We start from the raw sequence: 27,698 nt of genomic DNA, 5'->3' as shown, positions 1-27,698 counted from the left end.
CAGTTAAATCTTAAATGGCCTTTAATATTATCTGCATTATATAAGCAGTCTGCTTATAAATCTGAAATATAAGCATTCTGACTCTGATGTAAATAAAGCAAGAAGGATGAAACATTTTGTTTTGACACTATGAGATTTGTCAGAATTGAAACTTCCATATGAAACAGAGTTCAGAAATTTGTGTCTGCTAACAGAAAACTATTCTCTAAAAAAAAAAAAAAAGAAAAAGAAAAATCAATTTGTATATCTAATCTTTTACTTCTTCAGAGCTCTTAGAAACGGTTTTCTGGTTGTGTTTGTAGTTCAGGTTAGCCTAGCCCCTCCCATGCGCTGTCCAGGCATTTTTCCCGGAATACTAAGATTTAGAAAACAAAATGTTCTACTGCCTTTTAAGCAACTCTCTGTTTTTGTACAGGAGGTATTACTGAGCTACTCTGTAGTTTGGCTTGATTTTGGAGGAGGCTGCTGTAACACTTTGATTTTCCCAAAGGATCGATATTGTTTAACTTTGTCTAATAATGTAGCTTGAACTGATGAAATGTCCAGAATCTGATTTCCATTAAAAAGTAGAATATTTTATTAAGTCTACTTGGAATTGCCTAATGTAAAAGATATATTTAGAGATTGCTGAGCAACTTTAGATTTGGATGTTTTTTCTGTCTAGCTGCTATTTATAATTAGTCCAGGATGGAAATGAACGTCTATCCAGTTGTACTCGTGTGATCATTTGGCCAGCTGCTTGACAAATAACTGACATGTTAGTCAGTTGGGAATTGGGAAAAAAAAAAAGGCACTAAAAACTGTCAGTGTTTGTTCTTGAGTTGAAATTGAACTACTTGATTCTCATCTCACTTGTGGTTATCTTGTAGAAGTCACTGGAGTTTTTCTCGATAGAAAAGTGCAGTCAGAATTCAGACCTCAGTCTTTGCTAAGTAGTCAACAATGCAGCTGTTTGAATTTGGGCATCATGTCTTTTCACAATAGCATAAGTCAGGAGTAGCCTTGTTGAGACCAATTTAAGATGTGTTTAGAATCAGAATTAGATCTAAGACTGCAGTCTCATCTTTTTCAGAAGGTTGGGGAAGTCTGACAAACTGATGACATAGATTTTCAGGGCTGAATATTGTTTTGTGTTTTTAGCAGGATCACAGACTGCTGTTTAAATTGAACCCTGATGTCAGGAACAATATGTTTCGTGTGGGGAAATGGTCTGGGTATTTAAAGGGTTTCACTGAGGCTGCCGGAACAGCCTTTCTTTTGACTCCAACAGTCGTCTCTAGGAAATGATCTAATAGCTCCAAGATCTCAGTCTCTGTCAGTCTGATTGGATGTAAATGTATGGTCATGACTGAATGTTTATTTGTCACTAAAGTTAGTTGTAAAAGGAGAAATTGTTCAGAGGAACTTGATGAGTCTCCTTTCACTTCAGTTTGTCATAGATATTCCACTTTGACAGAAATTTTCTCCCCAGCTGTTTTTTATTGCAATGTTCTTTGACTATTATGAGCTCCTGGCAAGTTGCCACAGCAATCCCTTGACTGTACAGAGTTTGGACACCTGCCATCTCAAATGATAATCATTTGATCAGTTGTGTTCTGGTTCACATAGCAGGGTTGTTCTTGGATATTAAAGCTTAGCAGGTGTCTGTTGGATAGGTTTAAACCTGTTCTGGACCTAAAAATCAGAACATAACTAGCGATAAAAAGTGCTTTCTTGAGATTTTTTTTTATAAGATACTTCAACAGAGACGCTATAAAGCTTATGGATAAGGATGTAAACGTTTGTGCTAAATCACTGCAGCAGCACTTTCAGAAATGCCATGTACAACGACATTGAACAGGTATACGACAGACCATGTGACACTGGCGTTTTACATGTTTAGTTTCACATTTGAAACTCGGTACACGTACCACAAATTTATCGAAGCTTTAGGCAAACAAAGGAGACAAATGTAACATTGTGTCAGGTGATATTGCAGTTTTCATCCCAAAGCCGTGTGCAGTTCAGTTGTACTAGCATTTCGATCAGTTAGTCACCAAGAATGTATATCTAGAAGGCATCCCAGTCTTCACATAATCTTGCAAAATTGGCTCTTTATCACCATGCTGACGCTATTATATGGTTATCTTTGTCAGCGGATTGAGTATTCCAATTATTTAAAATCAGAGATGTGATCAAATACCACAAAACACTATATTGGAATCCTTTTTAAATAGTCATATCTCAGGTTGGTTTATGCATGTGTATGTTACAGTCTTTGCTTCTGTGTTCCTAACAGTCTAAATCCTCATTGCAGAGTTACTGGGAAAAAAACATCCAAACGGACAAAGTCAATCAATGGGTCCCTTTATATCTTCAGAGGCCGAATAAATACAGAAGTCATGGAGGTGGAAAATGTGGAAGATGGAACAGGTAAGAGACCAAATACTGTCTTTTAACAACACAGCAAGTCCAGATCTTGTGTTGGAAGTTGGTACAACAGTACTTGTCCATCTCCTTAAATGAAATTTTAAGTAAGCTATATAACTTCTGATGCCTTCATTGTCAGACCAATTTATATACTTGAAAGACTGTAAATGCTTTCAGGCATCAGTCCTTCATTCTGAAATGACCTTATAAAGTGTTTGTGTACCCAGAAGCTTGTCTGTTTTTTCTCCAAATCCAAGTTAATTTAGTAAAAGATACTTTATCTTCTTTCCATCCATTCTTTTCTTACATCTTAAGCCATTACAGCTATAATAACAGAACTTTTGGATCATCTTCTCATTTAGAATACTACCAAATATTAGTCTTAGCATCAACTCAGTAGCACGGAATGTGGCCATGAAAAAAATACAAGAATGCAGTTGTGTTACGATTCTTGTATTCAGACACGGGCAGGAAGACTGGATGCGTTTCTGATTTCATCCACTAAGGCCACACCAGCCCCTGCTCCTGTTGTGAGAAATCAGGAATTAATATTCTGTCCTTTAAACAGTTGACATGTCCTGTGGACAAAAGTCCTTACAGTGCAAGAAGTTAGCTTGTCTCCAGAAAGTTCAGAACAAATAACCTGATAAACATCATAGACTTTTTCACTGATGTCATTGTATTTAAAATATTTTAATTGTTGTTCTGAGGTGAAATTACAAGACTCTTAGGTCTGAAGCGTTCAGCCAGTCGAACACCCTAACCATGGATACTTCTATTAATATTTGTACATCCAGAGTGATAAGTAGCAACCAGTCATATGGACAGTCAGTAAGACTGGTGCATGAGGAACACCTCCAGAAATCAAGCTCTCTTTAATGAAGGTGTCCCACACTGATTTGATTAAAGTAGCAGGCCTTCTGTTCACTGTGTGTGTTGTGCTTTGGGTTTTTACAGCAGATTACCACAGCAACGGCTACACTGTCACAAATGGCTGGAAGATACACAACACGGCGAAAAACAAATGGTTTGTCTGTATGGCCAAGACTGCAGAGGACAAACAGAAATGGCTGGATGCTATAATCAAGGAAAGGGAACAGAGAGAGAGTAAGTGAATAATGTATTTTCTAATGCACTGAATAAGCTTCTGTAAAAAGGAGAAATGTATATGCATGTATAAGTATCTGAAAGAAAAAGAAAAGGTTGTGTTTTTTCCTCCATGGACAGAATTAAAATAGGTCCTTAATGACAAAGAAAATCAAGTGATTGAAAATAAATATTTCTGAATGTGTACCTTGGGGGTTTTATGGACTTATGTCAGCATATGTATATTTTTATTTACCAGAGTCAATTTCTTTGATGCATTGAATTACTGTGAAAAAATTACATTTAATCAATTTCGTTTTGTGATCTTTTATTTGTAAATAAGATAAAATTGTGTTTGTATTTATCAGTAAAAGGAAAGAAGAAAATCCAGCTTGCAGTCTCTTCCCAGAGGCAGTGACACAAACTTATTCTCACAAACTTGGCCTCCATGCTCTGGAAATAAACAGAACAGTTCATGGAGAAAAACTCTAGAAATATTACGCTTAGACTGGGAACAGTGACAGATGTATGCAGATGGTTGTCACTTTTATCTTTCCTTGAGGAATGAAACAAAGGCTGAGCTTATCTTGAGACAGTGTTGTACAATAGAAGCGAGCTCACAAAGCCATGAATCTGGGTGGATGATAAAAGTTCTGAGTTCCCTTTAAAGTCGTAACTATCTTTCACAAATGAGCTTGCTTCCCTCTTTGCTCAATGGGGGCAACAATAGCTCATGGCCAGAGGAAACGACACTTATTTTAAAACATTCTGTGCCTGACTTTTAGAAGTAGTTCCCCTCTCTGCACGTGCAGCTGCATTAAAGATATAATTGCTCATCTGTGCTAATATTTAAAGAGGTCAGTGCTGAAACCCTTTTTTAGTAGTGTGTTTTCAGAACTTGTGCTTGCTAAGCAATAATGCTTTAGATTTTTAAAGTGTTTTAAGAAAATTACAGATCTGTCACTGAAGTTTGATGAAAGCAGAAAAATCTAAATCCTTTAGTAAATGTCCTTTGAAATCCAAACCTTAGTTTTTATGTTACAATACTTTGTGTCTAATCTGCTGAACGCAATGCACATTGCAGTGTTATTTGTTACCATACAATAGAAAACATTTCTAATAAATCTTATCATATATGAACCACAATACACTATTTGATAATAGAAAGGATGCTACTTTCAAAATGTAGATCAGGCATGGTGTAAATTCAAAAGAACTACCTGATGGCAACAGAGAGAATCACTTGTGGGTTTTGTTGTTGTGGGTTTTTTTTTGTTTGTTTGTTTGGGCTTTTTTTTATGAAAAGGAAGTGTTTTACTGTTCTGAGCTGGTGGTCTGTGCTTATTGGTGACTTCTGCATCCCACTCTAGTGTAAGGATCCTGATCTTCCACATGATATATTTTTTAAATAAAATAAGTTTATTGGCTCTTTTACCCTCAGAGTGCTAAATGATATCTCTAAAAGATCCATGAGTCCCCGTATTTCATAGTGAGCTTTCACTTTGTGAGGTCACTAATGCTCTTCAGAATTCCTGTGCATCAGGTAAAATGTGTAAGGAGAGAGAATATTCAATAAGAAATAAAAAGACAGGAATGGAAAAACAGACCATATATAAACAGAGGGCTTTAGGATATGGGGGGAGGGGTGGCTGAAATAAATATTAGGAAGGGGAAAAAAACTATTCCTTAATAGAAAGTTCCTCAAAGTTTTCTATGCTGCATTGGCTAGTAAGAGTGGATTTTTTTGTGATGCTTTTTGTCATACAATTTTATGATGTGGCAGCTGATGACAGGCACTCAGGATAAGCATAGATATTCTGGCAGACATTCCAGGCCTTATTGGAAAATCTTCTTGGGATCAGAGTACTTGTAAAGTCACAGAGATATCAGTGTTTGGATTAGAAAGCTTGGTGAGATTCCCAGTTCTGTAGGATGAGTTGGGTAGAATGTGCATTCCAGTCTGCCATTTACATCGGAGCTCGGGGAATTCAGTGATGTAAGACCAGCATGAAACATGTATACTATTACACAGGCTGCTTTCTATCACAAGTTCACATTGCAAATTAGCGTCAGCTACGCATGTCAGCGTTCGCGTTGAACTGGATCACAGTATTGGAGGAAGAAGAGGATGGAAGAATAACAGCAGGAATAACAAGGAATAACAGCCAGGAGATTTGTGTGGCCAAAACCTTTAGCCAGGTATTGGACATATGAAAGAAATACTGTATTTGAAAGACAAAATTTTGTGCAAGTCTGGTTTCTGGAATGTGCATTTCAAGCCTCTAAAACAAATGCATTAAAATTAAATGCATTTTCAAAAAGCTAGAAAGCAGCTCGGATGACACAGAAGACTATCAATTCATTTAAGTATCTTACCATAAAGCAAGAGGATTTATGTCCAGTTAGGGTGAACTGCTCTTCCCAAAGAATGTGCAGTTTTCATTTTCTAGCCTTACACTGATCACTTAAATTCTGCCTAATGTCAATCTCTGTAAAAGTTAGGCACATAAGTCCAGGACCCATTCAGGCTGCCCGTTTTCTAGCTGATCTTAGAGATGTCTGAAATCTAGGCCTTTGTTTTGGACCCCACGGTTGCCTAGATTTGCAAGTTCTAGAATAACTTAGCTAGAAAACAAAACTATTTGTTCAGGCTAGAAGAGACAAAACATCACAGCAGCAAACTAGCTTTTCTTGAGTGCTGTCCTCCTGAAGAAATTTGCAAATCTAAAGAGTGTCAGAACATGCCAGTAATGATGATAGTAGTAACATAGACACCTGTTGTTTTTAGAGATCATCCTCCTGACTGTAGCAGTTTTCAGGTTAACATGAGCTATGGGGAAATTTGGACATGAAATTTTCTCTATATTCAGTTATGTATCATGCCTTAAATCATTCCGTATTTCTTTTATTGACTGGATAATAGGATTGTCAAACTGTATTTTTAGTCTGGGGGTATTAGTAAATAGGCTAATTAAGAAAGGATGAGAAAATATATTCCTGTCTAGATTGGATTTATTTAAGGATGTGAATTTGATTTCAGCAGTTTTGTATTTTTGGCTTCAAGTAATAGAACACTCAAATTGACTGCTCTGTCAAACATTTAGCTGCCTTGAACAAGTCTTATGCTGGCGCTTATTTCAGGGTCAAAAGTGAAATTGGAACAGGAAATCAGTTTCAGAAGGTATATGTTTTATCTTCCTTTGTTTGGAACATCTCCATGTTCTGTAAACCATTTTACTTTGTGTCATGTGATGAAACTGTAAGTTTAAAGCTACTTTTTAAAATGGAAAAGAAAAGCTGCAAGCGTTTTATTGATGCTGAACTCACCAATGATGGTTTTGTACTCAGATAAATAAATGACCCAATTTCCTCCTTATCTGGAAAATAAGTTTATTTTTTATGTTTCTACTACTTTTTCTGTTTGGCCTCAGCTTTTGACTTTGAATGAACACTTTATGTGATGTTAAAGATCTGAAGGAATTTCTGCTTTGTATTCCAGGTTTGAAGCTGGGAATGGAGAGGGATGCATACGTCATGATTGCAGAGAAAGGAGAGAAGCTGTACCAAATGATGATGAGCAAGAAAGTGAACCTTATCAAAGACAGGAGGAGAAAATTAAGTACTGTTCCCAAGTGCTTTCTTGGCAAGTAAGTGGCATTTGAATTAAAAGGCCTTTTCATACCAGTTAAAAGAATGGACTCTGGATTTTCTGGGGATGGCATTGTGAGGTCAGATTGGATGTGCTTTGATGCAGCTTAATTGTAAAGGCCATAACCCCCATTACAGTTGTGTTTTATTAAAACTGATCATTGATTTCTATTTCACGCCATACACAGGCTGTATAGTGACAGCTCATTCTGTTGTACAGTAACTCATACAACTGTTTCAAATTACCAAAAGGAGTAAGAAAAAATACCTTAACTCCCACCAGCCCGTGGCTGTTGGTGGCCTAACCTGTATACAAATCCTCTTTTGTATACGAGCAATCGCTTACCAGGTGATGTTTGAATCCAGCAGAACTGTCCAAGTCTTAGGACTGAATTTAGAAGTTTCCTATTTGTCAGTGTAACAGACACAAATGAAATTTTGTGCATCAGGAGACCTGATGAGTTTGTTAGAAGTATAGGGCTTTATTGGCTGGAAAAAACCCTCTTTCACTCAGGCTAGATATTACAAAATAATTCTTAAGAATGACATGTATGAGGCAGTGGAAGAGAGACCCTGTGGATGAATCGTACCAATGATTAGATGTGGTAGCAGTGGGGCTGGTGTAGGGAAACATCCTGCTTGGCACACAGGGAGGCACGTTAGTTGACCTGAGAAGACTTTTCCGCCTCAGCTGTTTATGATTGAAATGATCAGCTGTGGGAGGAAAAACAGTTCTAAGAGGCAGATTATCCATTCATTTCCCTTCCTCCCTTCCCTCCCTCCGGTCTCTGTAACAGCAGTTTGTGGGCAGCATTCCCTGTGTACAGGGTGTGGAAATGATGCATTGTCTTTCTGCCTGACAGAACGCAATCTGGAAGCATAGGCTGGTGATATTTCAGCTATAAAAAAGTTCTTGGTTTTTGGAGATTTGATTGCTTTTTTCTTCTCCCCCCCCCCCCCCCCCCCTTCCCCGAGTTGATCTTGCTGAATTCAAATTGAAACCTTTAAGCTCTGATTTTGGAGGTGTGATATAGCGTTTCCTATTTTCCATGCAGCAAGAAGTACCAGATCAGAATCTTATGTTCTTCCAGTGCTGATATATATTAGTCTGTTGTGGATTCCCTGATATTTTGCTTTGTCTCAGGTCTTACCTGGGATTTCCTGCCACTCCTTTTTCTTTTAAAATGTCTGGTTTTTCACATGCTCCGTAATCTGTCCTGCTCATTGCCCTCAGTTTGCTTGATAACCACCTGTCACTCCAGTAGTGATGACCTGACGTAACTTCGCCAATGAGTGACAGAGCCCAGGCTGAGACACCTGCAGGTGTCTTGGTCTTTGACAAAAGCCCTATTTCTGCTGATATCTTTTCAACAGTCGCTTGTTGGTACAGTCCTGGCAACTCCGTTGAGTGCAACTCAGTCACTACAGTCCAGACATGACTCACAGAGTTTTCGTGTAATTCCTGGGGCTACCCCTGAACAATGTAAAGGATATCCTTGCCATGCTTCTTTTCAGTGCTGCACTACATGGATCGCAAAACCTTAAACTGTATCCAGCTTCTAATAGAGCAAATCTGTTAACTTCAGGAGATTCCAAACATATCTGATCAGATTGCACAAACCTGGACAGGTTGGGTTTTCCTATGTGTTTCTTGAATAGAAACCCAACTGTTCCAAGTCCCCTGATTTCACAGGTATATGGGAGATGATGTCCTGACTTGCATGCCAGATGAGAACTGAGCATGGCAGCACTGAGTAGTGAGGATACTCTCAGTTGTACTGGAGAACTGCTTAGGACAAGATGAGGAAACAAATCAAGCTTTGCTGTCCACTTTTTGAGTTGATGCTTTTTTAGCAACAGTCCAGCATGCACCTGAAAAACCTCTTGAAGTATTTCTGGATCATGAACTTTTTGGTGCTTATAAAGCCTTCAGTACAAATCATTACTGATTTTACTTATAAATCAAATGGCACAGAAGTCTTAAAGTAGCTCTTACGAAAACCATCCCATAGTTTTGAAGCTTCAAGGCTGTGAGAGTAGCATTCAGTTATTTTCCTTTTTCAGCTCTCAATTTCAAACTTTAAGAACACTGCCTTACATTTAGAATCCAAATAAACTCCAGGGACACACTTCCAAATAAAAGACACAGGAAAGCTAACAGGATAGTAATGTTCCACTTCAGTTTTGGGCAACTGTTTAAGTGCTGTAAACTGCCATAGTCCCATTGCACTTGACAGAAAAATGTAGAGCAACTGGGCATTTACCCTGGGTGCCCAGCGTGTCTGTGATGGGGCACTCCACAGAGTGTGTGTCTTGAATTCTTAGTAATGGATGCGGAGGATCATTCTTACTTCTCCTCTCTCTGCAGTTTATATTCTATTTCAGCTTTTAAATACTTCTAGAAACAGTTCAGAATCACTGAATTGATTGAGAATTGAGAATGAGCTTTCCTTAGAAGATAGAGAGTCTGACTCATCACTACAGTACTTTGGCTTTAGGAGTTTTACAAAACTCCACTGGTTTCCATGGGATTCCCCTGGCGTAGTTAAATAGATTCCACTTCTTTTTCTACAGTATGACAGTTACAGGGTAGCCCCTCAGCAAACCAAAGTTTTCAGTATTGAAGTTGTTGTTATTTTAAAAACAAAATGCAAATACTACCTACAGCTTAGATGAGTCAGCTCTGATAAACATGAAGAGATGAAAAATACTTCACTTAGAGCCCACAAGTGGAGGCATGGATACTGATTTTGATCAGCAGCAACCCTCTGCACACTGGCAAGCACCCAAGTGGTTTATTGAACTCACATTTCCCATATGTCGCTCTACTTTTGTATATTCCTTTTGTTCTTCTCTATGAATTTAACACATTTCTAGTATAATTGCTAATTAACCTGGCAAACTACTGAGCCCCCTGGGGCTTTGGCAGTGCTGTATTCATCAGGCTTGCAGTGTCTGTTTTCCTGTACTTACTGTTTCTCCTTGAGTAACATCCTATATACCTATCCATTTTTGGCTTTTATTCTGCCCAGATGCACAGCACTGCCCCTCACCAGAGAGAAGTTTTGTTTTGTGCTGCATGAGCAGACGGACTATAGATCTCTTGTCTATAAATCAGAAGCAACATTTATGTATCTGCCAGGAACACACTTCAGTAAATGACCTTAAATTAACCTGTCAGTGGGACTTGTGTGCTGTCTTACTGCTCTGTGCTTGAATTCAGTAGGTTGAATCTTCTGTCCTAAGTCCTATTGTGATTCCATTAGAGCCAATGCAGTTATACCACTGGGGGGGGGACAGAAGTCAGACCCAGTGAAGAAAGGTGAGCGTATGTAACCAAGTCAGACCATGAACACTGCTTGGAGGGAGAGCTTGGATCGAAGTAGCTGTTTTCTCTACTGTTCAACTTGTTGTTTTTAAAGTCATCAGTTAATCTTGCCTTCCTTTTCCCTGTTGGATGTCTGGATTGCTCGATAAAATAAGGATTTACAACATCTTTATAGATCCAGCCAGGTGGAGTTTCCTTTTGAGTGCATGCTAATAATGATGAGCCTAAGGGGAATGGGGGAAAAGTCACAGACAGAAGATCTTGATCTTGACCTTCTGCAGAGCATTTCCTGCAGAAATGTAGGAAATTGAGCCACCTAGCAGAGGTATCATCCCTTACAACAGTTTACACACTTGCTTCAAGGAGAGAATCTCCTGTGGTTGGCTGATGATTTGCAGAGGCATGCGTCTGCTTATATTCAGAGCTAAAAAGCTAATTGATTCTGTTTTGCTTCCCTTTGCAGTGAGTTTGTATCATGGCTCACAGAGATTGGAGAGATAAGCAAACCAGAGGAAGGGGTCAACCTGGGACAGGCACTGTTGGAAAATGGAATCATTCATCATGGTGAGTGCTCCATGCCATAAAGCGATGTCAGATTTCAGTAATGCCCTGGAAATGAGGGTTGAAAACTGACTGCAGCTGTTCACATGATGTTCAAATACTTTCTTGTACCATACCCATCAAATCCTCAAAATGTTTATTAGACTTTTGGATTAATGAGTGGGCAAATTTGTGTCATGAAAACAGGACTTGTTGGGTATCCTGAAAGTGTTTATGCCTGTGGTTGCTTGATTTCTCCGCAACATCTTTGTTGCAGACTATATCAGGTTTATATCCCGTTGTACTTTGTGTGTTTGAAAATCTATACTGATCAATAAATATAGCTTTCTGTAGGAGACATCATCAATACAGAGGACATTCTGTTTTTGAATGGGGCACAGGTACGAACAGAGTGAGGGGCTCCAGGTGATGGGTCATTCTTTCTAATGAGACTACTTGTCATAAAGAAAAGAGATGATGGAGGATTTGTTGTGAGATTTGTTCTTCCCAGCTTATTTGGCAAGAATGTCTCTCTTTAAAATAGAGATGCACCATATTTCTTCATCACACCCAGCAGATGACCTTGAAGTGTTGTGATGAGTATTTTTGGAAGAGTAGGATAGTGCATACAGAAGTGCTGCATGACAAAAGTAGCACAAGATGCTTGTCTGAAAATTTTCTGTGCTGTCTGCATTTCTACTAAAATAAGATCTTTCTCCAGATTACGTCCTTTAAATCCAGATTCATCCTGCTGTTTCCTATTATTTTCACATTACATTATGTAGACCTATTCTAGTTAAACGGCAAATGCCCTAATTTCAACTTTCAGGTGAGTTTAGCTGCAAAAGGCACATCAAAGGAGTAAGATATTTAGGTCTTAAGATGCCAGTGGTCTACATATCCATGCAGTCTCTTGGAAACCAATTTAAATAGGGGAACCATTTAATTAGACTAGTCTTGCTTTATTCTCTTGGTAACTCAGCTCCACAAACTTGTCTTTCAGGTGACAATGACACTGTTAAGAAATGATGTCTGTTATCTTCTTGTAATTAACACATAGAGAAATTTAATATGAGCAGTACCATAATTTTTCATGCACATATGCTTCAACCTCCATGCTTTCAGGCATGTTCAGACTTCGAAAGGCTTTGAGCGTGAGCTCAAAAGCACTGAACACTTTTGAGTACTTGGCCCTAACTGTGGCTTTGGAGATCAGAAACACTCTGACTCCAATGTGTAGGGATCCCCTTTTGGATGAAGAATTCGCTTCAGTGCTCACACCCTCACTTGCCTATGTTCTGAATATGTACACTTATATGTGCACTTGCACTCGTGGTGCAAAAAGCTCTCCTAAGACTTGTTATTTCATGACTGTTTACCTTGCCATAACTTCATACTTTGACATTTTTAGCAATGTTTTTTTACTCTAAACACAAATTTACAGCTCAAAGAAAGTTGTGCTGTTATATCTACTGCTCCGCTTGTTCAAACGCCCTGAGCAAGACGCACCTGGTTTGGTTTTAATGTTACCTTTAGTTAGAGTTCCTGATGTTAGTGTCTCCAATGGCAGTTACTGCTAGGCACTGGAAGGTATTTGCAACGCTGCGTTTACTTGAGGAAATATCGCTTGAGATTTTGATGAATCATTAGACATGAAAGTATCCCATTATGTGTCTCCTAATGTAGCAAGAACTTAAAACTTAAGCACCATAATGAAGCCCTTACCCCTATTCTACATTAGGCAATATCTTTTATCTTTTGTTTTCATTTGGCATAACGTTATTGTCAGGTGATCTCTCAGCCTGCCTGAGGAGCAGGGCCATAGGAGATTGCTAAATGCTGAGCTCTGTGTGTTTTATCACTCAGTTTCCTCTGTATCTCCCTTAATTCTGGCTATTTTATCTGGGACTGCTGATGTGGAACTTCTGGTACCTGTCACAGAGAGCAGAAGTGATCAGAATGATCAGAACCTCATCTGTTGTGTGCCAGATGCAAAAGACGCTTTCTGCAGACTCGATTCTCAACTGGATTTAGAAATACAAAATCCACAGCATGCAGATGCTCAAAGAAGTCAGTAACTTACACAGCTTAGAGATTCCACTGTATACAAAAAGATATATGCCAGATCCTGCAAATTTTGTTTTACTCTGTGAAATTAAGGAAAAATATCCCAAAAGCAGGAATACTAATTAAACATTCATAGGCAAGGACGTCCTGTGTAATGTGGGGAGTCTCAAGAATTTCTGGTCTCTACTGCTTTGAACAATTATCCTGCCCACTCTGCAAGGGACAGCCTAAGCCTCAAACTGAGTCCTGGTACTTCTGTGTCTGCCTAATCCAGTTTTATTATCTTTAGTCATCCAGTGCCATCAGTTTTCTCAGGTTAATCAAACTTAGGCTAAGATGCATCTTAAATAGAATAAATCCATATTTTTTCTCAGTTCATCAAATGCTGTGCTTACTCTTTGATGTACTGCATCTAAAATATTTAAGAGTTCTCCAACACAAAGATCTGGCCATGGTTTTGTTACATTGGCAAAGGCAGGAAAGATTACAGTGACTAAGCTGCCCCACCTTATCTGCTGTCTGCTTTCATTGCTCTTCTCTAGATTTCCTCCTCCTTCTGTACATACAGGTCTCTGTTAAATTAATCTGTGAACAATGGCATTTCTATACTACGTATTTTAAAATGTGGAAGATACTTCGTTTCTTATTTTGAGTTTGAACAGTTGTTAACCCTTTTTGCTTATAGTTACCACTTATTTGCTCATCAGTGAAACAAATATTTTCTACTAGTTACTAAATTACTATCTTCAGCATGAGGGTTTCCCACTTCCACATTCTGTTGAGATAGTTTACCTTAGAATAGGATAAACCTACATATAATAGGATATAGACTTCAACCCTCTTCTAATTTGGTGCATTGGATAAATCTGTTTGAAACTGGGTATGTTTTTTAACTCTCTTCCGAGTTGGACCAGTGCTTCTTTTGAAATGGTTCCTTATCACACTGAAACATCTTTTGTGTCCTTGTCTTTAAAGCCTGTCAGTATATAGCGTTACCTAGTAAGATTTTAACTGCCCTATTGTGGAATGGCTATTATGGCTGAAAAATCAGCCTCTCAAAAATGCTATTTAATTTTTAGAAGGAACTCACTAGTAAATACAGGAACCATGGTAGAAGAATACCTCTAACAGCTGTAGTTCCTCCTACCAGTGTGCTTCCTGCTTTTGGAGTTACAGAACTTTGGACAACTGCAAAAAGGACTTTAGTGCTGTGATAACTGTTGCAGGAATTTGCAGGCACTTTGTTAAAAACTTATCGAAAAAAGTCAGATGGTCCCAATTACCTTCAATAGGACTATTTCCACAGCCTCACATGAATTGAATCTAGTGTAAAAGGAAAAAAAAATCAATTTTGTTGGAGCTGCTTGTTGGTGGAACTATTCAGAAGTGCACATAAGCATATATATAGACAATAAGGGGAAATACGAAGAGCTGTGTCCTCTCTTCAGAAAGTGATAGATATCAGCAAATCTTTAGGTGCAGACATACCAACTAGCCTATGAAGAACATGGCAGGGTAGAAAAGACTTATTTTAATTACCATACTGATGCTTTAGTTTCAGATAAGCACCAGTTTAAGAACGAGCAGGTGATGTACAGATTTCGCTATGATGACGGAACGTACAAGCCAAGAAGTGAATTGGAAGACATCATGTCCAAGGTTTGTATTGTCACTCTTAGTTGGAACCTTGTGATTCACCTAAGAACCACCGAGAGAGTTTGCTCTACCTCTGAATGTCATGGACATGTTGTGCAGGAGATCCCTAATGTTGTTTGTCGTTGTAGTATTAAGCTATCCATCCTAATGTCATAGGAGACAGCCACTCTAGGAAGGGGAAGCAGAGCTTAGCAATAAATAACAATACAGTTGTGAGTGCACCCAAGACTGCTGATTACAATCCTAATATAGTGACAGAAGATCTTAAAAGAAAACAGTAGGCCATAATACAGCATGTCTCCTGAAAATCTGGGCATTATGGTTCAGGGAGATAGAAGAGATCAATATTTAACTGCTATTCCTGGTAATTGTATGTCAAATGAGTTCTGTTGATCTCATATCTGCCCATATACCTTTTAATAAATTGGATTTCTTCTTATGGACATCAGTTCATGGGTTAATTGTGAGGAAGTATTAATGGAGAAAATGTTGGAATGGAGGTGATTAGAGATAAAAGAACAGATTTTTTGGCTTCTGGAGGCAGGGAAAGAATAAAGAATGTTTGACAGAGAGGATAAGGGAACTGTTTTGAAAAACAGTTAATCAATAGATAATTCCAGCTGAGTAGAGACATCAGTGTCCAGGTTTTGCTAGCTTTAGCTAGTCAGTGTTTCTTTGAAAAGGAAAAAACTGATAATACCATGCATCTTTCCTTCTTCAGGGTGTGAGGCTCTACTGCCGACTACACTGCCTGTATACTCCAGTGGTGAAGTAAGTTCACCTTCATGATCCCCTTGTGTATATTATCTGGCTGTGTTGAAAGAATGACATGTTATTATTGAAATCTTTCTTCTTTCTTGTTATAAACAGTAATTTTCTGCATTTTCTTGGCTCTGTTACTACCCTTCTATCTCCACAGTTTAAATCTGTAGTTGTACTTCTGCTGCAGGATGTTGGAACTGGGATGTTGGAATAGCTCTCACTGGTAGAGTGAAAGGCTAGTGTTACAGTCTTCCTGGTGTCTGCTTCCTCTATCAGTTCATGAGAGCTCTTAGCATGACACAAGTTTATTTGTTTACTCCGGCATTTTCTGTGAGTTAAAGTGGGTGTGATTAATAAGTGACTACTGATTCAGGGCAGATTGTGCAGTGTGATTGTAGCTGCTGTATTATTTGGGTTATAGAAAATGTAAACAGATCCCAAAGTGATGTAAACAGATGCCAATGTGATGATAGGGTTCTTTCATTCAAAGCACCCTAAACAGACGAAAAACAATCTGAAGTGGAATAAAACATGAAGCTGTAATTTGAAAAAAACCTGGAAAATTTTGGGTGGAATCTTCAGAATTTAGCTGTGTATAAATAAATGCTGAGGAATAGAGATAATCTGCAAGTGTTAACTCTCTTCCCAGCCCCTGGGAGATGATTTTCAGATGTTGTTGCCTTACTGTGACATCAGATGAACGTTTCTGAACATAATGGAGACCACCCTGAGCCATGTAGATGTTCTGTTTATGATTGAATGTTACAATTGAAAATTAGGCATTTTCACTCAGGAGAACTTCATTTTTACATACGAAAAACTGATGAGGAAGTAAAAACCTCTGGCGAGCATGGCTGGAGTCACAAATTCAACAAAACTGACCTCTCGTCCCTGAGTTGTACAACAGATGTTTCACAGAGAGATGCCATAATCATGCTAAAACGAGCAGCAAAGTTAGATGGAGTCCATCAGTCATAAATTTGCCTAATTAGATCTCTGTTTTTTCTCCCAGAATAGCCATTCTACAATAGTACAGATTTCAGTTAGCCTGAAGGGTATGGAGAAAGCAGGAAAGCGTGATGCAGCCCTTGGTAGGCAAAGTGATTATGTGTATGCATGTGTGTATTTGCATATACAAATTTCACTCCTTAAGATGGCAATTCACATGCAGAGTAGGAATAGTGGCAAATGAAGCTGAAAAAATTCCACTGACCTCAGGGTACCCACAGACTGAAAGGGATGTAGTCTTACGCTTTAGGGAGTCAACAAGGACAAAATAACTACCATACGTCTGTCTTGCGGTGCTTTGTCGATGTGCTGTTTTTGTAATAGAATCCCAGCTGGAGAATCTTTTCATATCAGGATTAATCTGTGTTAGTAACTGTATGAATCTAAACTGAGTATGACTACTGACAAAAAGCAGACTCTCAGAAATTTTAGAATTCTTCTGGATAGACTTGATGTTCTCAGTATGTTCAGGCTCTTCTTCCTGCCATTCTCTTTCCTACTCACTCTTCCTTTATCTCTGTTAGAAAACTGAATCTCCTAGGCTGTCGTCCTTTCGTGTCTTCTTATGTCTTTTTGCCTCTGACAAACCTAATGTTAGCCTAAAGGAGCTAGCTTTTAGCCAAGTGAGATGTGCAAAGCCTATTACTTTCTGCTACGCCTTTGGACCACTGCTTTATCTGGCATCTTCAGACTGCTGATCCCTGCACTCATGCTAGCAGCATTGATGAGGCCTACTTTTCTGGTGGAACCTTGCTTCTGGAAAATCAGCAAACCGTTTGGAGTAGCAGGTGCATGTGTCAAGAGGATCCGGAGGAATCATGAAGTTCAAAATTCAGTTATTTTGTTGACTACCTTGGAACGTAATTTTGCTAAGTTGTCTTCCCTGGAAACCTGAGATTTTCCATGTAGCCTTTGCCTTTATAATTTTCTTTAAGGAAACTTTGACACTGATGTATTTGGAGGACAAAATGATATACTCACTGGAAACAAAGCATGCTACTTTGGGAGATGGGACATGAGTGGTAAAACACTTTGAAAAATCTTAGATGTAGAGAACATTCTGAATATGTCTCTGATCTAGTTCAGGGAAGTTGTGAAGGTGGGAGAACTTACTCTCACCTATACGTGTGATGGACAATACTTCAGTGCATAGATGGGCTAGACTCTATGAAGAACATGATATTCCTCCAGTTTGTGTGAGGCAGCAAGGTTCTGCCAAAATTTCAATGGTTCACACATTTATATTTGACTATTGACCTGGAGCTCATGGTTCTGGATAACATTCTGTGATTCATGCGCTACTCTTCTTCAGGCTAGATTGAAATAGGAGGAAAAGTCAGTGAACTAATGTTGAAATATTCATCCTGACAAGCTTTTAACTACAAGCAGTGAAAGACCGGGCCTTGGACCAAGATCCTGATGCCAGCTTATTCAAAACTCTACCTCTATGTCAGCATCTGTACTAAAATGTTGGGAGTTGCTTCTCGCAATCTGGCAATGCCTACTCATTATTACTCAATATTTTAATGCTTTGCTTTATTGTTCTGACATTTCAAAAGGACGTTTTCTCAAGATAAGAGTGTGAGAGGGAAAAACTGCCCAGAAAACTCCCACAGTTTTGTGCTGGGTTTAGCACATTACTGAAAGACAAGTTAAAAAATGTGTGTTTGCACTATGAGGAAAGCTTTTGTTCTGAGGACAGGTATTTCTGGAAATGCTGTCATGTTTGTGTTTTTTTTTTGTTGTTGTTGTTATGTTTGTTTGTTTTTCCCTAAGTTCTGAAAGTCTTGCTTCCCTTGCTAATTCCTCACACCGTGCATTCTGCAAACACACAAGTATTTCTGCTGCATTTATTTTCAAAAGACAGTCACAACATATTTGTATGTGTAGACGATTAGTAAAAGGAAAGCACAAGTAGGATGAATTTTAGATGGTGGTTTGATTGTAGATTTTTAGAAAAAAGGAAATAACTAATGGTGTGTTGCTGATGAAAGAGATTGATTTGACAGAACTGAAGAATAAAGTCTTCTCTTGAGCAGCTGTATAGATACATCCGGACTGTAAAACAGTCACAGTGGCTGTGAAAGTTTCCTCCCTCAGTCATGCCAGTGGACCTCAAGCTTGAAATAGAAGGACCACCTCCAAGGGTGAGAGGAATTAATTCTTCATAGCCATTCAGCATTTGGCCTCTCTACTGAGACTTTTAACAAGAGGGAGCCAATTAATGCAAATTAATTGTGGTAATGGCTTTTGTGATGTGGAACTAGGAACTGGATCAAGACCACCAAACTTATTTCACACAGGCCAGTAAACAGCCTTAAAATGGAAACAGCTTTTCATTCTCTCTTGAGCTGGATTAAATCCAGTGACCTGGAGATGAAAGGTGTTAGAGCCCAATGTCCTGAGCCACATAGTCCTCTTATATTTGTATCAAAATTCTTTAGAAGTGTTTTATGAACGACTAAAAACATCAATTATCTCCATGGCTCTGGGAAGAGGAATGGAAGAAAACTCTGCAACAAGTTACTACAGAGTTTCTTTTCCTTATTTCAGGAACCGTGCTACTCTCTACGAGGGATGTGTGTGAGATGGTACAAGTTGTATTATAAGACCTAAATACAACACTTTTTGTTTACAATGGCTGAAATTATCTAATGCCATAAAAGAACACTGTGTACTCTATTTGTATTTGGCTACTTCGTGATATTTTGCTAAAGGAAGTAAAATCTGAACAGGTACAGAGAGTCAGGAAAACTTCTCTTGACAGAGTAGGCTAAAAGGTGCTTAATTCAGTGAGCCTAAGAAAAAGAGGACACAGGGAATATGTAGGGTCACTATCTGTGAATACATTGATGGGTAAACACAGGAGAAGAACTATTTAAGCTTATAGATGCGGCTGGTACTGAGCCAATAAATGTAAACTGCACATGAATGGATTAAGGATGGAAACTAGAAGATGACTTCTGGACAGAAGAATGTAATTTTTTTTTTTTAACAGGAGCGATGGTGGCAATATTCTAACCTGAGTAAAAGCAGCAGCTCAGTACATCTGTGAAAAGAATGTCCGGATTGCCTCTGGCAGGAATATGAGCTCTCTGAAGATGACTTGAAACAACACCTAGAGAAATATGAAATAACACTGCTCTGTTTTGATCTGAAATATCTTCCAAATTCAAGTTGTTAGAAAAGTTTAAAACCTAGTCCTTTCTTCTAGAGAAAAAGGATATCTGCTTCCTATTCTTTGTCTTATTTATTTGTTGCTGGGAGTATCATTTTTTTCTTCCATCTATAATTCTTTGTTCCTCAACTTTGTAATAGTATGTCACAACAGTATATGCAGGTTTAGAGCATAAAAGAAATGGTTACCTTTTTGTCCTGATTTTCCCTGAATTCTCTTTCTTAATTAGAGACCGTGACTACCACCTAAAGACCTACAAATCAGTAATCCCTGCAAGTAAACTAGTGGATTGGCTTATTGCACAGGTAAGAAAATTTTAAGATACTGCTGTCTTTAACAAGTAGCTTAATTTTTCAGTTCCATTTAAAAGTAAATAAAACACATTTATCTAGAGAACATAATTAAACATATTCTGATTCTTTGAATTTAAAATCGTACGCTGTTATTGTTCATTTGGTGAAAACATTATTTGGCAGCTTAAAGAGGAACCAAGTCCTTTATTAGCCCTAAGAGTGGTGAACTGGATGTTCTCGGGGATCTTCTATTTCTCTTGATTTTCTGAAGACATTTGAAGCAATGTTGATCTCATTTAATCTTGTATAGGTGTGGTACAATTTTATTAAAAAAAAAAAATCTAGAGTTTTTCACCAACAACTACACCATTGTCTTCAGAAATTGTAGTCGCCCCACATTTACCTTGTAATTACAGAGAAGAGCCTGTAGCTTGGGAAATTAAAAAATTACCTTTGGTAGTCTAAAGCAATCTAAAGGGAAAGTGTGCCATGTTGCTCATCATCATAGAGTCGAATGCACATTCTGGTTTTGTCTTAAATAGTGGTCTGATTCACAATCACATTAAGTCCTCTACTGCCAAGATAACATAAAGGGAGGCTAGTTTGCATCAGAATCAGGCCTCTGACAACCAGGGATGTTGTCCTTCAGAAATGTTTCCTGCAATTGCATTTGACATCCTCCTACATTAATAAGATTGATATGATTTATGGTTGTGCTGTGCTAAATAACTGGATGAGAATGGAGTAATCAATTGTTTTCCTGTTAAGAGCGTAGAGGAGAGCAAGGATATTAGTACTGAGGTTGTCATACCAGTTGCATGTGATTTAATTATTCATGGAAAGCTGAGGAAAAAAAAAAAGTCTATTTTGGCCAAAGAAGAGAGGTGAAATGAGGCTAATCTGGCCAATATGATATTTAATCATAGAGCTGTAGGCAGTAGAAGGACTCAGAAAGCAAGGCAAAACATTAGCTCTTGGTCTGGAAAAGGCAGCTCATTCCCTTCCTCGTTTTTCTGCATTCTGGTAGGCTACTCTGGCTGTTAGTTCTCCTGTTTACTGAACTTTTCATTAAGATCAAACGAGGATGTACTAAAGCCAGATATGGAGATACAGAAGACTGTAATTGATATTGTGCATATGTACATGTATACAGATGCAAAGATGAGGGAAATCTCTTCTGTGCTTAGTTAAAGGAGAATATTATTAAACATTTAAATCACTGTCTGTGACTTAGATGAATTGCTATCCATGAGGCTAAATCAATCTCTTCTAATAGATCCTTACAAATAGTAATTTTCATGGGGGTTCACTTGGAGTTTTCATACTAAATTGAACTATTGTCTAGCAACCATTCATGCTTTGGCCATATTAGCTAACAACAGATTTTAGTGGGAGCTAATGAATACTCAGCTTTTTGCAGAGTAGTGCATTTATTTAACTGCTCAAATATCCACCTTTCAGTTTAACTTTAGGCATCTGTTCTTGAAAATCTTGGTGATGATGTCTGGTCTGATAATCATCTGTTACACAAAAATGCTGGGATATATTTATTTCTGTTTCTGAAAATCAATTTGCATCATGATTTTAGTCTAGAAACGGTGCAGAAAAAAATGAGGACTATTGTTTGTTAGATTTAGTGACATAGGGATGACAGTCTTGAACCATAGTCTAGAATCCTGGTCTTTGTACTCCTAGTTCCTGTAGGAGGCAAGAGATGCTATATATGGCAATGAATGATATTTGGGCAACGGGGTAGCTACTTTAATTTCTTGCTATTGTTCTCTACAAAGAGCATCCTACTAATTTCATAGCCACAAGCTATGCAGCGGGGAAGGGGAATAATTTAGCTTAGGAAGTTGTCTGAGTTGTAATATTTATCCTCTTGTTTCTAGGGAGACTGTCAGACTCGGGAGGAAGCTGTTGCACTGGGTGTTGGACTCTGCAATAATGGCTTCATGCATCATGGTAATGCATCAATATTACTTCCCACAGCCAATTAAAGGAGCTCTTACTTCAGTCACATTAGCTGACTGACTGAAAATCCCTTTCTGTATGCTGTGTCGTACTACATGCTGACATGTATACAATTGCAGGGGCATCCTAGCAGGTCATTCTAAAAAGCAGTCTGCGAGCATCCCCAATGTCTAAGCCTGGTTACCTTCCCAAGTGAATCCCCTGGCTAATGGTTATGGTGAGCCCTGAAGTGATTAGACAAGGTAGAAGGGGAACGTTTTTTCACTGCATCTCTTTCAGAGCCATCAGACCAATGCACAAGTATTGTGCTGAAATATCACCAAGAAATGTCAGGTACAAAGTAAAATTGCCTAGTTCTTGTCACTTGGACACCAAGCACAATCCTTGGTGCCAAATCTCTGAAGCTTCTAAATCTGAAGTGCCAAATTGCCAAGTTAGACATTATCCGTCCTCAGTGATGCTGCTGCTAAACTGGGAAAGTAAAGAAACGACATCTGTATCAGTATCAAATAGCACATACCAAGGCCTAAGAGTAAAATATGATTTGTCCAATGAAACATTCAGTTTTAGTCACAAATAACATTTGGTGTCTGTATTTTGAGTAGTGTTTTTGAGAGCAGACTATTGTAAATAACTAATAGAGAATTTGCATAGTGTTTGATAAGAATTTAAGAATAATTGTTTCTCTTTAAAGAATTTGATCTGTTTTGAGCCGAAGTAAAGTTTTGGCATTCATAGCATCCTTTGGCAAGGAGTTCCTTTGCCTAAGTACATGTTGAATGAGGAAGTTTTCTCAAATTGCCACTTGCTGCTTTTATTTGAAGCCCCTGGGTCTCATATTTGAAAACATGGTAAAGAACTTTGTCGCATCTTCCAGAATTTTATAAATCTCATTTCCTACTCAATTTCTTTTTAGGTTGAAAAGCCATGATGTATTTAGCCACCTCACTTACCTTTAAACAGCCATTTTTACTCCTCTTTGCTCCTTTTATAGTTTTACCATATTAATTTTGACATGGGAAAGAAGCAAAAGGTATTGAGTAGTGTCTTTCTTCCAAGAGGATCTTCTGCATTTTATTTGCATTCTACATGCCAGGGAGGTCAAACATTGTGTCATGAGCTACTACGCACTGTGAGGAAAAGTACATCCCTAAAATACAGTAGTAGCTTAAAGATACAGAGCTGAATAGCTGACTGATAGGGATACATCTGGTCTTTGTTCTGTAAAGACTGGGGAAATGTTTAGGATTTCCTTTAACTTTCTTTTTTGTTTCTCTCTTTCTTTCTCTGTGTAAATGCATGTATGTATTTCATACATATTGTTCCCAGTCCTGGAGAAAAGTGAATTTAAGGATGAATCCTTATATTTCCGCTTTTATGCTGATGAGGAGATGGAAGGTACCAGTTCCAAGAGCAAACAATTACGTAATGACTTCAAACTTGTGGAAAACATCCTTGGAAAGAGTCTTCTGGTAAGAAATATATTAATGTACACCTTGATGTTTCTGCAAAACTGATACTGTTTTATACTAGAGGAGAATTAGAAGGAAAATTATAATAAAGTGGAATTTAAATGAGGAATTGCACCTCTAGCTAGACTTTTCTTCACTGCATAAGTATTAGTTCTTGAGCTACTTTGCTGTGCAGCTCCAACTTCTGTAGCTCTGACTCTTCTAGCTGGGCAGATCACATAGCTTGTTCTCGTAGCAAGGGATATCTATGAGTTGCAGGGTCCCTTCTCTAGCATCTGACCATCTGCCCGGGAGCTTTGGATTCACAGCGCACACACACACGCACACACATGTGCAAATGCAAGTAAGTTCCTGCCTATTTCTGATAGATCTCAAGAAACAAGGAGACTCAGAGATACGACCATTTCATCCAGTTCACAGTCCAACCTCTTTCTGTTCCCTTGAAGCCCTTGAGAGAGTCTGGAAGTGAGCTGGGAGCTGGAGATATTGTCTTAGCAGGCACCATATGTTTCTTGAGTTCGCTGAGCAGGCACCACAGTGTTGGTGTGGTGGAGGAGAAAGTAATGGGCACTACTATCTTAGGACGGGTCTGCCATCAAATTTAAACACAGTTTAAGCACAGCTTAAACACTCTTATATGTGAGTTAGATTCAGATGCCAGTTAAAAGACTGATCAGAACACAGATATTTCGGGATGCCATTGTCTAAGTGATATGAATATGCCCTGCATTACTTTATCAAGTATCAGCTTTATTTTGCTTATGGAAACCATTTTCAAAATAATACTGTTCTTTATGTTCATGCTTTTGCAACATTACTGTCACCTCCAGATTGTCATCTCTCTAAATGCCATAACAGTCCTTACTGCACTGGGATTATTCTAACGCCGTTTGGACTTGGTAGTCGAATTGGTGCAAACACTTTGTTCAGAGATCTTTGTTTACTGCCAGTGGCTCCTGGCCCATCTTTTTCTCCTTTTGAACACTGGCAGAATGCAGGAGCAGGGTAAAAACTTGGGTCAGAAACTACAAAAGCAGAATTGCTGGAAAAGATCCAGAGGTCCATTATATGGGAAAATTTTTCCTGTGGTTCACACAAACTTCACTGTCTCGCTGTTGTCTTGTCTTCCTGGAGACCAATCTGTGTTTGAATGGCCAGAAGTAATATTTAAAGCACCATGGTCCCTCAGAATTTTTCCTCTGTGCATTCAGTGCCAGAGACTGGAGTGTTAAGTTAATGCGATTATCCTCATGAAGAGTTGTTGGATAAAGGGAAGCAGTTAAAAGGTGGTACACTTTGTGTTTTTCTTTTTAAATTTTTCGTTTGCAAAGCACTCGGAGATCAGTTTCATGTAAGTTGATGGGAACTGCCATTGTTCATGTATTTCTCGTTTTCCACCTTATCAAGACAAGACGGTTTGAGGAAACATATTGACTAGTATGTCTCCTCCACTTTTTTCCTGTCAGTTCAAGGCACTTCTTTTAAAATGCCAAAACTCACAACGGTGATATGCTGGCTGTGAAATGAGGGATTTAAAGTTCTTTGATTCTGTTTTCTGTTAATGTAATAATAATTTATTAGTAGTCACTAAAGAGACAGAACAAACAAGCAAACCTTGCACATGGACTGTTTACTAGTGATTAATTGTAGTCCGAATTAGTCCTTCCAGTCACTCCATAATTTGGTAATTGAAATATTTGCCACAGAAATCATTTTGATATTACTATTATCAGAGTTCTGAAGTGCATCCATCAGCCAGCTTATGTCAAAATACAGTCCCATCTCAAAGTAAACAATCTAGAATGAACAGCACATGCTATAAAAGAAATCTTCTACTTAGAGGGCACAGATTGTTGTCAAATGAGTACTAGTCATGCTAAAGTTACAAGTTGCCCTTATTTTCACAAATAAATCAGCAGTCCCTTGAATGTTTGTAAAGAAGATCCCACAAATAGCAGTACAGTAAATGCATTACACTTATCCACACAAAAAATTTGTGCCTGACTTCTGTGTTATTTTGTGTTTAGCAATTATGAGCAGCTGGAATCCTGAGACTTTGCTGTCTGTGGAACATGACTGCATGCCTCTTTACACTCATGATAGGGCATTGAGCTTTCCCATCCCTCAATCCTACCATAAGAAGTTTAACGGAATTTCCTCAGCACTGGCTTTTGAAACATGCCTTTGCACTGCCATGAAATCCTAGCTGTTTAATGAACAGCTTCCCCCACTCCCTTCATCTAAGTTTGCTCTATCACCGGAGAACTTGCCCTTGAAAACAGAAAACAACAGAAGCTTTGGAAAATGTATTATTAGAAATGCCAAGGAAAAAAGTGCTTTCAGTCTGGAAAAATGCGCTTCAAACAAAATTTAATACTCATTTATTTGTGCAATTGTTTCTCATTGAAGGACGTAAATCTTCACAAACTGAAAAAATATACAACATTCTTTGCATAGTTGAAGAGAATTTGGATTTTGGATTGACTCCAGGCTTTGTGACTTGATTACTGCAGCATGCTGTTAACTTGTGATCAGCACCTCTGCTTCTTAGCCCAAGCCAACCGCAACACGAATTAAAGCCGGTAGCTTGGAGCGGAATATCAGACAAGGATATTTGCCTGTAGAGATGCCCTCCAACAAGTTGCCTAAGAGGTTCAATGCACACACGCTAGTCCCCAGAAGACTCCAGTGTACCACTCACCTGATCTCAAAAGAAAAGCCCTTCCAGTAATTTCTAAACATACCTGCTTACGTTTTGTGTAGCATTCTCAAAATCATCATCCTGGATTGGAGATCTAGACTGTAAGTCTAAACCTCATCAATGTTCCAGACCTGTGGTATCTCCTACATTCCTCCAGAGTATCCTGCATTTCTTATTCTCAGTAGTTTGTTGCAGTAGTTGCAGGAGAGAGTTGCCATGTCCCACTGCAGTTCATAGCCAGGGTTGTGGCATGTCCTGGAATTCAGCTCCAGCAGGGGCCTGAGTACTGTAGCATATTCGATGAAAGCCAACGCTTTGAGCACAGAAGTCAGGGCTACCTGAGTTTTAATTTAACTTCTCACGTGAACTCATTGTGTGGCTTGAGCAAGACCCTAAGTCACTCCATGCCTCAGTTTACCATCTGAAAATTAGGATGCTAAATCTCATTTATCCACATGGCTTTGCTACTACTGTTACATCTAGAATCAGCTTTGAAAAGGAAAGTGTCCTTACAATTCAGCACTGCAGATACCAAGTTTTTAGATAATAGGTAGTATTATCATTTGAGTTCATGTCTTCTCCGTTATAAACCAGCTAATCCAATAAACTTAGCATTCACCTTAAAATTCTTATAAAACTATAGAACATATTTCTCTTGTTATAACTATGAATAAGTAATAGTAATTTTTGTTACTCAAATAAAGCCATATTGGTCCTTATTAAAAATATATTCTATCTTTAATCATTCCAGGAGAATTATTTTTGTGTGGTGTGCTAATATAAAATTACCTAATTCTGCAAAATTCAGCAGAGAGCAAGCAAAAAAGAATTTTCCCTTTGTTCTTCATTATACTAGTGTACCACAGTTTATTGTAGCTTGAGAATTCAAATAATTGATTTAAAACCCCCCTGGGAAAAGAGCCACTGATATGAGCCCAGCCTATAGGGATTTGTGATCTCCCAAGGAGTCAGACTGGCAAGTCCGTAACAAGAGGCAACGATCATCCAGGTGTATGTGGCCAGATAAGGGCTTTGAGTGGGTACTAAAAACGACAGTGAACTCCGAAGGGGAAAACATCCTTTGGGCTGTAAATCTGTCACTGTTCAGAATGAACAGGTCAATTTCAAAGCTCAGAAACCAGAAGAAACTTTGAGTCATTTTGTATATGTTAAGCCCATTTTGCTCATGTGGCAAAAGATACCTTTAAAGATAATAGCAGTAGAGGTGGCTTAGAGTCTGGAGCTTCTCATTGGAAAGATATTTTGTCTTTTCAAATTTTGCCCCAGAGCTTTGGACTTTTGAAAGGCTGGGGAGACCAGAACAACCTGTGAGATGAAGTGGTAGCTCTCTTTAACTGAATGCTGCTGAGGGCCACAGAAACCTTATCGGTTTTGTGAAGCATTCAGACTTGACATTGTCTGATAAGTCACTGCTCCTTAAGAAATTCTTAACCAAGTCAGACTGTTCAAGTGTGTGTCTGACAGAGAAGAGTTTATTCTGGAGAGCTGTAGGGAAGGCTGTGAGAGAAGGATGTGAATCCTGGACCTTAGTTTAGGAAATAATGGTTGATCTGCC

General features: G+C 38.5%; 1 protein-coding gene across 2 annotated transcripts in view; it reads left to right on the top strand.

The window, feature by feature from the left end:
- Window positions 1-27,698, top strand: part of PREX1 (phosphatidylinositol-3,4,5-trisphosphate dependent Rac exchange factor 1) — a 156,968-nt gene that overhangs the window by 96,443 nt on the left and 32,827 nt on the right. The window contains exons 8-16 of one of the 2 annotated variants that reach the window (XM_086623099.1): window positions 2,297-2,412; window positions 3,367-3,516; window positions 6,995-7,142; window positions 10,935-11,035; window positions 14,634-14,737; window positions 15,456-15,505; window positions 19,912-19,987; window positions 21,868-21,940; window positions 23,279-23,421. In XM_086623099.1, coding sequence (XP_086479225.1) covers window positions 2,297-2,412; window positions 3,367-3,516; window positions 6,995-7,142; window positions 10,935-11,035; window positions 14,634-14,737; window positions 15,456-15,505; window positions 19,912-19,987; window positions 21,868-21,940; window positions 23,279-23,421 — 961 coding nt within the window. Of the gene's footprint in view, window positions 1-2,278; window positions 2,413-3,366; window positions 3,517-6,994; window positions 7,143-10,934; window positions 11,036-14,633; window positions 14,738-15,455; window positions 15,506-19,911; window positions 19,988-21,867; window positions 21,941-23,278; window positions 23,422-27,698 lie in introns of both variants that reach the window. The other variant, XM_086623098.1, reaches the window with a different exon arrangement.

This window comes from Tauraco erythrolophus, chromosome 18, assembly GCF_009769465.1.
Source record: "Tauraco erythrolophus isolate bTauEry1 chromosome 18, bTauEry1.pri, whole genome shotgun sequence".
NCBI classification, from domain to species: Eukaryota; Metazoa; Chordata; class Aves; order Musophagiformes; family Musophagidae; genus Tauraco; species Tauraco erythrolophus.
This window is presented reverse-complemented; position numbering and strand designations above follow the sequence as displayed.